This window comes from Macaca mulatta, chromosome 19 (assembly GCF_049350105.2).
Source record: "Macaca mulatta isolate MMU2019108-1 chromosome 19, T2T-MMU8v2.0, whole genome shotgun sequence".
NCBI classification, from domain to species: Eukaryota; Metazoa; Chordata; class Mammalia; order Primates; family Cercopithecidae; genus Macaca; species Macaca mulatta.
Window position 1 is genome coordinate 57,921,740 of NC_133424.1, and position 13,099 is coordinate 57,934,838.

Sequence of the window (13,099 nt, forward strand, 5' to 3'; positions counted from 1 at the left end):
CCCCGTCTCTACTAAAAAAATACAAAAAACTAGCCGGGCGAGGTGGCAGGCGCCTGTAATCCCAGCTACTCGGAGGCTGAGGCAGGAGAATGGCATAAACCCGGGAGGCGGAGCTTGCAGTGAGCTGAGATCCGGCCACAGCACTCCAGCCTGGGCGACAGAGCGAGACTCCGTCTCAAAAAAAAAAAAAAAAAAAAAAGAATCAAATAATCAAATCTGGCAGCACCACCGTCCAACCCTGACCAGAGTACCTCAGTTTCCTAATCTGTAAAATGGAGATAAATAACAGTTCATCTCATAGGACTATTGTAAGAATCCACCTGGTCAGAAGGTGCAGGAAGAATTCAGGGCTCTGAGAATTGAGACCTTAGGAAGAAGAGACTACAGGAATAAAAACTGAGGCATTGGCCGGGCGCGGTGGCTCAAGCCTGTAATCCCAGCACTTTGGGAGGCCGAGACGGGCGGATCACGAGGTCAGGAGATCGAGACCATCCTGGCTAACACCGTGAAACCCCGTCTCTACTAAAAATATAAAAAACTAGCCGGGCGAGGTGGCGGGCGCCTGTAGTCCCAGCTACTCCGGAGGCTGAGGCAGGAGAATGGCCTAAACCCGGGAGGCGGAGCTTGCAGTGAGCTGAGATCCGGCCACTGCACTCCAGCCCGGGCTACAGAGCAAGACTCCGTCTCAAAAAAAAAAAAAAAAAACTCAGGCATTTAGAATTTCAGAGATACACAAACAATATTTTGTTAACTGTCTGTTAAAACAGATAAATGAGCAAGTCTGTGCAGCCTCCAATGCCAGCATTCCCGCAGTAAGTGACTCTTTTTTTTCTTTTTTTTCCGTAGAGACTTGGTCTCCCTTGCGCCTGCGGTCAGGCTGGTCTCGAACTCCTAGCCTCATGGAATCCTCCCCGGCTCGATCTCCCAAAGTATTGGGATTACAGGCGTGAGCCACGGCGCCATGATCCCCAAATTTCCAAGATTCTCAGATTCCATGCTGACATCCTCTGGGTCTAAAGAAATGTCAACCCTGGGTGTGGGGCTGTGGCGGGGACAGGCGATGGGGACGTCGGAGCCACCAGGGGGCGGTCACGCCCCGACCCCCGCCAGGAGGGCGGACTGCGCCTGAGCTCAGGCCCCGGGAATGCGCAGCGGGCCCGGGCAGGTGCTGTACATCCCGCGGCGAGGGAGCGGGGCCGGGCGGGATACAAGGGCGGGGCGCGGGGGTGGCGCGGGCCGTGTGTCTGTTCCCAGGCCTCTGCCCCTGACCTCCGCCTCCGAGTCCTCTCCCCTGGGCTCCCCTCCAGCTCTAGCTCCTAGCTCTCCAGCGGGCTCCAGTCCAGCCGCAGGTACTCTCCCCTGGGCTCCTCTCTCAGCTCCACCCCTGGCTCTCCTTCCCTGGCCTCCTCTGCACCCCAGCCAGGTTCTTTAGGGCTAAGGATCCTGTGGACTTCCTGGAGGAGTCATCTTCAGTAGGAAGCGGGTCAGAGAGCCAGACTGAGCTGGGAACACCCAGGCTGGACTCCTACATCCCTGTCGGGTCACACTGAATCTGGGAGAGGCTCCACTGTCTCTGGGACTCAGTTTCCTCCTTTGTGGACGTCTGTGGAATGGGCTAGGGCCTTTCCTGCTCTAAGCCTCTACTTGGGCTTGTTATTTAGCTTCTCTGTGCCTGTTTCCTCGTGTGGACCATGGGAGGAATTAATACCTTCACCTCGAAGGGGTATGAGGACTGAGTGACATTTATAAGCCGTGATTAGAACAATGCCGTGCACGAAATAAAGTTCACACATACAGGATTCATAATTACCAGATGTCTTTGGCTGTCCATTATAACACAGGGTCTGGCAACAGAGTGAGGGGTCGAGACTCAATGTAATTTTTTTCCCCCTAAAAGGGTCCTTTCAACTCTTTCTGAGATCATACAAGCCCTGAGTTTTGACACCCAGGGTCTCAACTTCCTGAGCCCTTGCCTCTCAGAGTCCTCAATTCCCCCTGTACATTCCTGAGCCTGGCCAGTGATCATTCTCAGTCACTTAGGGATGGGGGGCTGGGAGAGCCCTGGAAGATTCCAGACAGAAGCTGGCAAAAGCCCAGGGTGTGAGCAATATCCACCCTCCAGCCTCTGTTTCTCCATTCGTAATGAGGAGTCCTTCTTTGGGGTCAGCAAACCTTATTTAAAGGGAAACCTCTCTGCCACCCAAGACTCCTCTAGACAATGAGAACTTTCCTACCTACCTACCAGCTCTGAGCTTGGCACACCAGAGCCCTGTCTTGGCAGCCACGGTTATTATTTTTAATTTCATTTCAGGCTATCATCAAATGTCCTTCAAGTCCAGACATTGGGAAACACCCATCTCATCAGATGCCCGCCTCCCCCATTCTGTTTTTAATCCCCCCTCTTAGGACGCATGGGGGTGGAGAGAAGGGGGAGACAGACAGAGGGAGGTGCCTGGTCCTGCCCTCCCCCGGCCTCAAGGACAGACAGACACCTCCAGAATTAGCCTCTGTCCCTCCCTTATCTCCCACAATACCTCAGGTCAGACAGATGGGCGTGGAGGTGACATTTCTCACCTCAGGGTCAGGGCAAGGAGCCCTGAGGCAGAAGGTTAGTGAGAAAATCTGGCTGGGGCGGAGAGAATCCCGTCCCCCAGAGAGCTGCAGAAGGAGGAGGCAGAATCCTGACCCCACAAACTGCTGCCTGTGTGAGCTCCAAGCCTCAGTTTACCCCTTCCTCTCCGTGTAATGGTTAAATGCTCGGCTATGCAAACCTCCCAGAATCCAACAGCCGCTTTCCGGAATTCTGCCCTGGGTTCTAGAACTACCTGTGCAAACTCAGCTGTTTCCCACCCCATAAAGCAATAGGGGAGCCCACCTCCGCCAGGGGGTGCCCTAGGGCGGATGTCCCTTCTCTGGTTAGGCAGGTCTGACGCCCAGGTTAATGACATGTTGGGTTCGCTCAGTGGCACAAGGAGGTTGGAGATCTGCCTCGGTGTTTTCTCTCCTCCCCCGCCCCCATCCCCGAGCCGAAAAGTCGGGGGAGAGCCGGGACACAGCCTCCGGAGGGACCCCGGGTACCTGTCATGCTCCACTTCAGGAACCCAGGCTCCACTATCCCTGCCCCACCCTTAATTCTGCTCAGAGACCTAGAAGATCGGTGGAGACAGCAGCTTGAGGGTGGCAAGGGGGTCACCCATTTCACCCTGAGCCCCACCAGTCTGAGCCTCTCATTTCTGACCAACACTCGGGGATTCGAACCCCTATACTACCCAAAGACTCGGCTTCCTAGAGCCCTCCCAGTTCGAGAGACTCAGGAATTCCAGCTCCAACGTCTCCCCGGGGTGAAGGGGTCGAATCCCTCCATTCCAAGAATTCAGGCATCCGAACCCGCTTTCCTTCCCTCCAGTAAAACAGGTATCGGAGTTTCCTTCTAAGGATCCAGGTGTCGGCGCGCCCCAAATTCCGCCCTGGGACCTGGCGTCCAAGTCCCCTCCCAATCCTCCCAGGAACGTGAGTGTTGGGCTCTTTCAGGGCCTCTGGTCCCCAGGAGGGTGAAACTCACGGATCCGGGCAGATCCTGGCACCGGGGGGCTTCCTCCGGCTCGGGCTTCGGCTTCGGGGAGCGGAGAACGGGGCGGGGCAGGAGCTGGGAACAGGTTAGACGACGTGACTTGGGCTGGAGGGAGGCGGGTCCCGGAGGGGAGGGGGAGCCGAGGTCGCCTCGAGCACCTTGGGACTTGTAGTCCCGGAGGGATAGGACGTAGCCCGAGACGATACCATTTGGATTCACCCAGAGTCCATTTCACAGACAAGAAGGGCGAGGCCCAGAAGCCGAGAGCGACCTGGCCAGGGAGATACAGAAGAGCCGAGAGGCCTGCCTCGCTGTGGCTGCAGAAGACTGACTCCTGAGCCCTTGCTCCACCCCTTCAGGCGCAGTTTCCCCTTTCCTGATCAGTATCCCCCCGGGTCTCTGAGCCCTAATCTCCCCGTCGATAAAAAGTCCGGATTGGATCTTTAAAGGATGTCCTAGCAAGAGTTCAAAATCTTAATTTGGACTACAACCCCCAGCAGCCTCCGCGACCGACCTCGGGCGACTCTTTTCCTCGGGTCCTCTGGGAATTGTAGTCCTGGAGCCCGCAGGAGCAGCACCCCGGTGTCTCTCTCGCCCACGCGAAGGGAACCGTCTGGAGATCCCGGGGAGGGGAAACATTTCCCCTTTCCCTTGACCCTCCCTCCGCTCTGGAAAGCCTCTCCCACCTGGGTAGAAGGGGTGCCCCAATTCTGGAGTAGGATCTTAAATCTTGGCAGAGGGGGCGGGAAGTGGCGCTGACACACCGGCCAGGAATGCAGTCGGGTCACCCTGTCTAGCCACCTTCCCGCGGCTCCAACCGCCGCCCAACGCGGGGCGGCCCCAGTGGAAAGGGACGTGGGTGCGTCCCCCAAATCTGCATCCACGTGCGGCTGTTTACACGCGCCCTGGGGCAGGGAGGAGTTGCCGATCAGGTCCCTTCCTGAAAGTCATCGAGGCTTCCCACGCATGAGACTAAACCCCCGAGGGCATCTACAAGTCCCATTTAATCCACAAGCGCTACACCGTGCTCAGCACCACTCCACGCGTGTCGGGCTCCTGGGTCCGAGTCTCCTCCCTCAAGAACCACAAGCTCCTCCCCCTATGTTTCCCGCTCCCCCGGAGTTCAGAAGCCCCGCCCCTGGCTGGAACTTCACGCCCTCCGGACGGATTGCCCCTATTTCTCCATTTTCCCGCTTCTCCCAGTCAAGTTCTGAACTTCCGAGGCATCTGGACCTCCCCAGAAGGCATTTAACACAGAAAGCACAGCCCTGCTAACTAGGATTCTTACCTATCTCTTTAAGAATTTCAGACCAATCGACCGTCCTGTCTCTTTAAGACTTAGGAAGAGCAGTGTGGCTGCCCCTTTAAGGAGGCGTTGCAACAAACCATATTGGACAGACGATGGGGGCGACCCATCGGGACCCGACGGGCCTCTGACTCCAGCAAAACAACGAATCAGCGGCTTTCGGGAATACATTTCTCCGAAAAAGACTTCTTCCTCGGTTTTCTGATCTGCACACGTGGAAATTTCCCCCAGTTTTTCCTGCAGAACGGGAGTCGAGCGATACCTACCCCCGCGCTCCAGCACCAGTTGGGCGCTCCCGGATGAGGCCTTACCCCTTTGGATCCACGTGGTCTGCAACTGGGTGTGAGCAGCCCGGGCTACTGGGTCGCCTGTGGTGTGGGTCCCGGGATGGAGGAGCCCCAGGCCGGCGGTGAGCGTGCGTGTTGACGGGGTGCGGAGGGTGCGCTGGTGGGAGGAGAAAGGGGCGCCCGGGAAGGTTCGGGCCGAAAAGGAGGCGTCCCTGGAAGCAGGACTTGCGGAGAGCGTGCATTCCCAGTGGGCGAACGGGAATACGAACAGAGAGAGGGTTATCTTGTTGGGGGCTACCCGTGGAGAGCAAGGCGCCCCCAGGGGTTGGATCGGTGAAGTTGAGGTCGCCTCTGGGGAACAGGTGGGCAGAAAGGAGGAACCAGGTTGAGGGGATTGGAGTGCTCACGAGGTTAAGACCAACGGACCGATAGGTGCGCCCTGCAAGATTGGACCGGCAAGGAGGTGTCAGTAGACCCCATTTCCCCTTCTGCTGCAGGTGCTGCTCGGTTCTCTTGTCCCCCTAACTTTATCGCGAAGCCCCCAGCCTCGGAGTCCCCTCGTTTCTCCTTGGAGGCGCTGACGGGTCCAGATACGGAGCTGTGGCTTATTCAGGCCCCTGCAGACTTTGCCCCAGACTGGTGAGTGGTCTTGTTGACGGAAAAGAGGGTCCCGATCCAGACCTCAGGAGCGGGTTCTTGAATTTGTCACAGGAAAGAATTCGAGGCGAGTCACAGAGCACAATGCAAGAGGCAAGTTTATTGGAAACTACTCCTTTACAGAGTAAAGTGTCCTCAGAAAGAAGGAGAAACCCACGACCCTTTGTTAGTATCTCTACTTATAAGGAACTATAATTAAACTTGGAGTGTGCAGATAAGCTCACTAAACGTAGGGGCTATTGGTGTTATCCATGACCATTAATCCTGCAACCTAAGCTTGCTCATTTATATTATATTTAAGTAACGGGGGCTGCATTCTTAGGACATTTGGACATTCTGCAGGCTTGGTGGGACATGTCCTGTATGGCCATACATATTCTGTAATTATAATTGGTGGTCAGCTTGGGATGTGGTTATGTTTAGGCCATAAGCATGAACCTTTTAAGTGCCTAGCTACTCACTTTAAGATGGAGTCACTCATGTTTTATTAAAGACCAGAGGCCACTGGGCGCAGTGGCCCGTGCCTGTAATCCCATCACTTTGGGGGGCCGAGGCGGGCAGATCACTTGAGGTCAGGAGTTCAAGACCAGCCTGGCCAACATGGTGAAACTGTTTCTACTAAAAATACAAAAATTAGCCAGGCATGGTGGCAGGCGCCTGTAATCCCAGCTACTTGGGAGGCTGAGGCAGGAGACTCGCTTGAACCCAGGAGGTGGAGGTTGCAGTGAGCTGAGATTGTGCCACGGTACTCCAGCCTGGGTGACAGAGCAAGAGTCTGTCTCAAAAAAAAAAAAAAAAAAAAAAGCTTCCCTCTCCTGTTCCACTTAAGCCTCTGCCCTCCCTGTTTCTCTCTGTAGCTTCAATGGGCGGCATGTGCCTCTCTCTGGCTCACAGATCGTCAAGGGCAAGTTGGCAGGCAAGCGGCACCGCTATCAAGTCCTCGGCAGCTGTCCCCAGGCTGCAGAAGCGACCCTGCTGGCCCCCTCAACGGAGGCAGGAGGTGGGCTCGCCTGTGCCTCAGCCCTCCAGGGCACCCTAAGGATCCTTGAGGGTCCCCAGCAATCCCTGTCGGGGAGCCCTCTGCAGCTCATCCCAGCAAGTCCCCCACCACAGATCCCCCCTGGCCTGCGGCCTCGGTTCTGTGCCTTTGGGGGCAACCCACCAGTCACAGGGCCTAGGTCAACCTTGGCCCCCAACCTGCTCACCTCAGGGAAGAAGAAAAAGGAGATGCAGGTGACAGAGGCCCCAGTCACTCTGGAGGCAGTGAATGGGCACGGGGTCCTGGAGGTGGACATGGCTTTGGGGTCCCCAGAAATGGATGTGAGGAAGAAGAAGAAGAAGAAAAATCAGCAGCTGAAAGAACCAGAGGTGGCAGGGCTTGTGGGGACAGAGCCCACAGTGGAGACACTGGAGCCTCTGGGAGTGCTGCTCCTGTCCACCACCAAGAAGAGGAAGAAGCCCAAAGGGACAGAAACCTTCGAGCCAGAAGACAAGACAGTGAAGCAGGGACAGAGTAACACGGAGCCTCTAGAAGACACAGTCCTGTCCCCGACCAAAAAGAGAAAGAGGCCAAAGGGGACGGAAGGGATGGAGCCAGAGGAGGGGGTGACAGTTGCGTGTCAGCCACAGGTGAAGGTGGAGCCACTGGAGGAAGGCATCCCTCTTCCCCCGACAAAGAGGAGGAAAAAAGAAAAGGAACAGATTGCAATGATGGAGTCAGGGACGGAGGCGATGGAGCCAGTGGAGCCAGAGATGAAGCCTCTGGAGTTCCCAGGGGGGATGATGGAGCCTCAACAGCCAGGTGGAGCTGAGCCTCAGGCCCAGGCAGCCCTAGCAGCTCCCAAAAAGAAGAGGAAGAAAGACAAACAGCAAAATGCCACAGTGGAGCCAGAGACAGAGGTGGTGGAGCCTGAGCTCCCGGATGACCTTGAGCCTCAGGTAGCTCCCACGTCCACCAAGAAGAAGAAGAAGAAAGAGAGAGGTCACACAATGACTGAGCTGAGGACTGAGCTGATTCAGCCACTAGAGTCTGAGCTGCCAGGGGAGGGACAGCCTGAGGCCAGGGCAACTCCAGGATCCACCAAGAAGAGGAAGAAGCGGAGTCAGGAAAGCTGGATGCCAGAAACAGTGCCCCCAGAGGAGATGCGGGGGCCACCGCTGAATTCAGAGCCTGGGGAGGAGGCTCCCACAGTCCGAGACAAGAAGCGGAGGAAGCAGCAGCAGCCTGTGTAATCTGCCCCGGGGAAACTGAGGAACTAAAGAAAGCTGAAGGTGCCCACCTAGGCCATCTGAAGGTGTCACCCCAACAACCCCTCCCCAGAGACTGCACCAGCATAGCCAACAGGATCCTGGCCTGGGAGGATGCTTTATTTTTACCCTGGGGGTCTCCTTGGCAGCTGGGGTCATCCGGGTACTTTCAAGAAGGGCTCATGCAAGACATCAAAGAGCCTCCGGGCCTGGATGGGAGGGAGAGAAAAATGAGGAACCAGTCATTAAAGGAGCTGTTTCCTGGGCAAATCTAGAGTGGGGTTTCGGTTCTTTTTTTTTCCCCTATACCCTCAAGCATTTATCCATTGAGTTACAAACAATCCAGTTACAATCTTTTTAAGTTATTATTTATTTATTTATTTAGAGGCGGAGACTTGCTCTGTCGCCCAGGCTGGAGTGCGCTGGCAGGATCTCAGCTCACTGCAAGCTCCGCCTCCCAGGTTCACGCCATTCTCCTGCCTCAGCCTCCTGAGTAGCTGGGACTACAGGCGCCTGCCACCATGCCCGGCTAATTTTTTTTTTTTTTTTTTTTTAAGTACAGACGGGGTTTCACCGTGTTAGCCAGGATGGTCTCGATCTCCTGACCTCGTGATCCACCTGCCTCAGCCTCCCAAAGTGCTGGGATTATAGGCGTGAGCCACCGTGCCCAGCTAAGTTACTATTTTTTTTTTTTTGAGACGGAGTCTCGCGGTGTCACCCAGGCTAGAATGCAGTGGTGTGATCTTGGCTCACTGCAACCTCCACCTCCTGGGTTCCAGCAATTCTTCTGCCTCAGCCTCCTGAGTAGCTGGGCCTACAGGCGCCTGCCACCATGCCCGGCTAATTTTTGTATTTTTAGTAGAGATGGGGTTTCACCGTATCGGCCAGGCTGGTCTCGAACTCCTGACCTCATGATCCACCTGCCTTGACCTCCCAAAGTGCTGGGGTAACAGGTGTGAGCCACCGCACCTGGCCAAGTTAAAGTGTACAGTTATTATTGAATATAGTCACCTGGTTGTGCTATCAAATAGTATGTCTTATTCATTCTTTCTCTCTTTTTTTTTTTTGTTTATGTGTGGTACCCATTAACCTTCCCCATCTCCCTGCCAGCCCCTCACTACCCTCCCCAGCCTCCAGGAACCATCCATCTACTCTATCTCCATGAGTTCAACTGTTTTGATTTTTAGATACACCAATAAGTGAGAACATGTGATGTTTGTCTTTCTGTGCCTGGCTTATTTCACTTAACATAATACTCCCCAGTTCATTATGTTGTAAACGACAGGATCTCTTTTTTTTTTTTTTTTTTTTTTGAAAAGGGTCTCTCGCTGTTGCCCAGGCTGGAGTGCGGTGGCACGATCTTGGCTCACTGCAGTCTTCACCTCCCAGATTCAAGTGATTCTCCTGCCTCAGCCTCCTTAGTAGTTGAGATTACAGGCACGCGCCACCACACCCGACTAATTTTTGTATTTTTAGTAGAGACGAGGTTTCACCATGTTGGCCAGGCTGGTCTCGAACTCCTGACCTCAAGTGATCTGCCTGCCTCGGCCTCCCAAAGCGCTGGGATTAGAGGTGTGAGCCACCATGCCCAGCCAGGATCTCATACTTTTTTTTATGGCTGAAGAGTACTCCATTGTGTATAAGTACCACATTTTCTTTGCCTGGTCATCTGCTCATGGACACAGGTTGGTTCCAAATCTTGGCAATGTGAACTGTGCTGTAACAAACAGGAGTGCAGATACCTGTACCATACACTGATTTCCTTTCTTTGGGGATCTACCCAGCAGTGGGATTGCTGGATCGTGTGGAAGCTGAACTTTCAGTTTTTAGAGGAGCCTCCAAACTGTTTTCCATAGTGGTTGTACTAATTTACATTCTCACCGAAAGTATACGAGGGTTCCCTTTTGTTCACATCCTCGCCACCATTTGTTATTGCCTGCCCTTTGGATAAAAGCCATTTCAAGGCCGGGCGCAGTGGCTCACACCTATAATCTCAGCACTTTGGGAGGCTGAGGTGGGTGGATCACCTGAAGTCAGGAGTTCAAGACCAGCCTGACCAACCTGGGGAAACCCCGTCTCTACTAAAAATACAAAAACCAGCGGGGCATGATAGCGGGTGCCTGTAATCCCATCTACTCAGGAGGCTGATGTAGGAGAATCACTTGAACCCAGGAGACGAAGGTTGCAGTGAGCTGAGATCGCACCACTGCACTCCAGCCTGGGCAACAGAGCGAGACTCCATCTCAAAAAAAAAGCCATTTTAATGGACCTGAGATGGTATCTCATTATAGTTTATTTTGCCTTTTTTTTTTTTTTTTGAGATGGAGTCTGGCTCTGCCACCCAGGCTGGAGTGCAGTGGTGTGATCTCAGCTCACTGCAACCTCTGACTCCCAGGTTCATGCCTTTCTCCTGCCTCAGCCTCCCGAGTAGCTGGGACTACAGGTGCCCACCACCACGCCCGGCTAATTTTTTTTTGTATTTTTAGTAGAGATGGGGTTTCACTGTGTTAGCCATCATGGTCTCGATCTCCTGACCTCATGATCCGCCCACCTCGGCCTCCCAAAGTGCTGGGATTACAGATGTGAGCCACCACACCTGGCCTATTTTTGGGTTTTTTTGAGACCGAGTTTCGCTTTTGTTGCCCAGGCTGGAGTGCAGTGGTGTAATCTCAGCTCACTGCAACCTCCATCTCCCAGGTTCAAGCGATTCTCCTGCCTCAGCCACCCAAGTAGCTGGGATTACAGGCGTGCACCACCACACCCAGCTAATTTTTGTATTTTTAGTAGATATGGGGTTTCGCCATGTTGGCCAGGCTGATCTTGAACTCCTAGCCTCAAGTGATCTGCCTGCCTCAGCCTCCCAAAGTGCTGGGATTACAGGCGTGAGCCACTGCGCCCGGCCTCATTGTAGTTTTGATTCACATTTTTCTGATGATCAGTGATGTTGAGCACCTTTTCCTATGCCTGCTTACCATTTGTATATCTTTTGAGAAATGTTAATTCAAATCTTTTCCCCGCTTTTTGATCGGATTATTATATTTTATCCTATAGAGTTGTTAGAACTCATATCTTCTGGTTATTGATTCCTTGTCAGATGGTGAGTTTGCAAATATTTTCTCCCATTCTGTGTGTTGTCTCTTCACTTTGTGGATTGCTTCCTTTGCTGTGCAGAAGCTTTTTATTCTTTGAGACGGAGTCTCGCTCTGTTGCCCAGGCTGGAGTGCAGTGGCACGATCTCGGCTCACTGCAAGCTCCGCCTCCCGGGTTCATGCAATTCTCCTGCCTCAGCCTCGCGAGTAGCTGGGACTACAGGTGCCCGCCACCACGCCCGGCTAATTTTTTGTATTTTTAGTAGAGACAGGGTTTCACTGTTAGGATGGTCTCGATCTCCTTACCTCGTGATCCGCCTGCCTCGGCCTCCCAAAGTGCTGGGATTACACGCATGAGCCACCATGCCCAGCCTTTTTAATTTTTTGAGACAGAGTTTCACTCTTGTTGCCCAGGCTGGAGTGCAATGGCGCAATCTCGGCTCACTGCAACCTCCACCTCCCAGGTTCAAATGATTGTCCTGCTTTAGCCTTCCAAGTAGCTGGGAATACAGGCATGTGCCACCACACCAGGCTAATTTTTTGTATTTTTAGTAAAGATGGGGTTTCTCCACATTGGCCAGGCTGGTCCCAAACTCCTGACCTCAGGTGATCCAGCTGCCTCAGCCTCCCAAAGTGCTGGGATTACAGGCGCGAGCCACCGCGCTTGGCTTAGAAGCTTTTTAACTTGATGTGATCCCATTTGTCCATTTTGCTTTGGTTTCCTGTGCTTCTGGAGCATTACTCAAGAAATCTCTGCCCAGTTCAATGTCCTGGAGAGCTTCCCTATGTTTCCTTGTAGAAGTTTCATGCATTGGGGCCTTAGATTTAAGTCTTTAATCCATTTTGATTTGATTTTTGTATATGGCGAGAGTTAGGTGTCTAGTTTCATTCTTCTGCATTGGATTGCTTCTACTTTGAGACAGGATCGCTCTGTCACCCAGGCTGGGGTGTAGTAATGTGATTATAGCTCACTGCAGCCTCAACCTCCTGGGCTCAAGCGATCCTCCCACCTCAGTTTCCCCAGTAGCTGAGACTACAGGCATGTAGCAAGCTCACACCACCATGCCCAGCTAGTTTTTTGTTTGTTTGTTTGTTTGTTTTTAATAAAGGCGAGGTGTCCACTTGCCCAGGCTGGTCTCCAACTTCTGGCCTCAAGCAGTCCTCCTGCCTTGGCCTCCCAAAGTGTTGGGATTACAGGTGGTAGCCACTGTGTCCAGCCTTTGGTTCTTTTTTCACCTTAAAACTTTGGGGTCTCAGGTTGTGTTTACTTGGGGCTCCCTCCTTTCCCCAACTCCTTGGGTTCTTTCCCAGAGCTCTTACCTTCTGAGGGCCCAGGCCTGGGCATAAGGCCAGATCTTCTCTTGATGCAGCAATGAGCTGTTCCAGAGACTGAAAGGTGAAAGCAAGGGGTCAGGGTAGCTGAGCTTTTACAAAAGCCTCCCTGTCCCAGCTGAGGAGGGGCCTCAGATATTCCTCGGGGGAGGTGAGGGCCTGTGGGAAGGCAGGACGGGCCAAGGGGTGGGCAGGGAGATGGAAGGAAATGGGTGAAAGGCTTTCTAAAAAAGGCAAGGGGACAGAAATGCCTAGGGGCAGGGGAGCCTTTCCTTACTCCAAACGTGGTCAGGAGGGTCTGACTGTCTGTTTTGTTGACTGACTTCACGGTGGTCAGACATTCAGTCACCTGGAAGAGGAGGAGGCAGGAGTGTGTCGGGAGAAGAAAGGCCAGGGAGACTGAGCCTAGAGGGCGGGGCTGGGTCACAGCTTTGTCCCCAGACTGCCTGGCATGCAGGAAGCACTCAAATGCTTTTTTCCCCTACTGATTAAAAAGTCATCTCAGGCTGGGCATGGTGGCTCATGCCTAGTAATCCCAGTACTTTGGGAGGCCAAGGTGGGAGGATCACCTGATGTCAGGAGTTCGAGACTAGCCTGGTCAACATGGTGA

The 13,099-nt window shown here is 53.7% G+C and overlaps 3 protein-coding genes across 19 annotated transcripts in view; 1 reads left to right on the top strand and 2 right to left on the bottom strand.

Moving 5' to 3' along the window:
• The window catches only part of PPP1R13L (protein phosphatase 1 regulatory subunit 13 like), a 25,558-nt gene extending 20,621 nt beyond the window's left edge, over window positions 1-4,937 (bottom strand). The window contains exons 1-3 of one of the 6 annotated variants that reach the window (XM_077980315.1): window positions 4,860-4,933; window positions 4,258-4,476; window positions 3,563-3,646 (exon numbers count right to left, since the gene is read on the bottom strand). The gene's annotated coding sequence lies outside the window, so the exon portion shown is untranslated. Of the gene's footprint in view, window positions 1-3,562; window positions 3,843-4,085; window positions 4,650-4,859 lie in introns of those variants that run through there. The other 5 variants (XM_077980313.1, XM_077980314.1, XM_077980316.1 and 2 more) reach the window with 5 other exon arrangements.
• Window positions 4,889-8,338, top strand: POLR1G (RNA polymerase I subunit G). Of its 3 annotated transcripts, none has more exons than XM_015124269.3 (3): window positions 5,212-5,292; window positions 5,662-5,803; window positions 6,679-8,338. In XM_015124269.3, the coding sequence occupies exons 1-3, from the start codon at window positions 5,265-5,267 to the stop codon at window positions 8,051-8,053; spliced, it is 1,545 nt and encodes a 514-aa protein (XP_014979755.3). In that variant the 5' UTR covers window positions 5,212-5,264; the 3' UTR covers window positions 8,054-8,338. The 3 variants fall into 3 exon arrangements, with proteins under 3 accessions (XP_028695509.2, XP_014979755.3, XP_014979756.3); XM_015124270.3 differs by having other exon boundaries at window positions 5,212-5,286; XM_028839676.2 differs by lacking the exon at window positions 5,662-5,803 and having other exon boundaries at window positions 4,889-5,286.
• ERCC1 (ERCC excision repair 1, endonuclease non-catalytic subunit) overlaps window positions 5,902-13,099 on the bottom strand; it is a 49,910-nt gene continuing 42,712 nt past the window's right edge. For 6 of the 10 annotated variants that reach the window (XR_013409905.1, XM_077980398.1, XM_077980396.1 and 3 more), the window contains 3 exons: window positions 12,767-12,838; window positions 12,478-12,546; window positions 5,902-8,277 (listed from right to left, as the gene is read on the bottom strand). Coding sequence is in view for 8 of the 10 variants with exons in the window: in XM_077980398.1 (XP_077836524.1) it covers window positions 8,224-8,277; window positions 12,478-12,546; window positions 12,767-12,838 (195 nt within the window). In the remaining 2 variants the exon portion in view is untranslated. Of the gene's footprint in view, window positions 8,278-9,358; window positions 9,526-11,685; window positions 12,547-12,766; window positions 12,839-13,099 lie in introns of those variants that run through there. The other 4 variants (XM_077980399.1, XM_015124275.3, XR_013409904.1 and 1 more) reach the window with 3 other exon arrangements.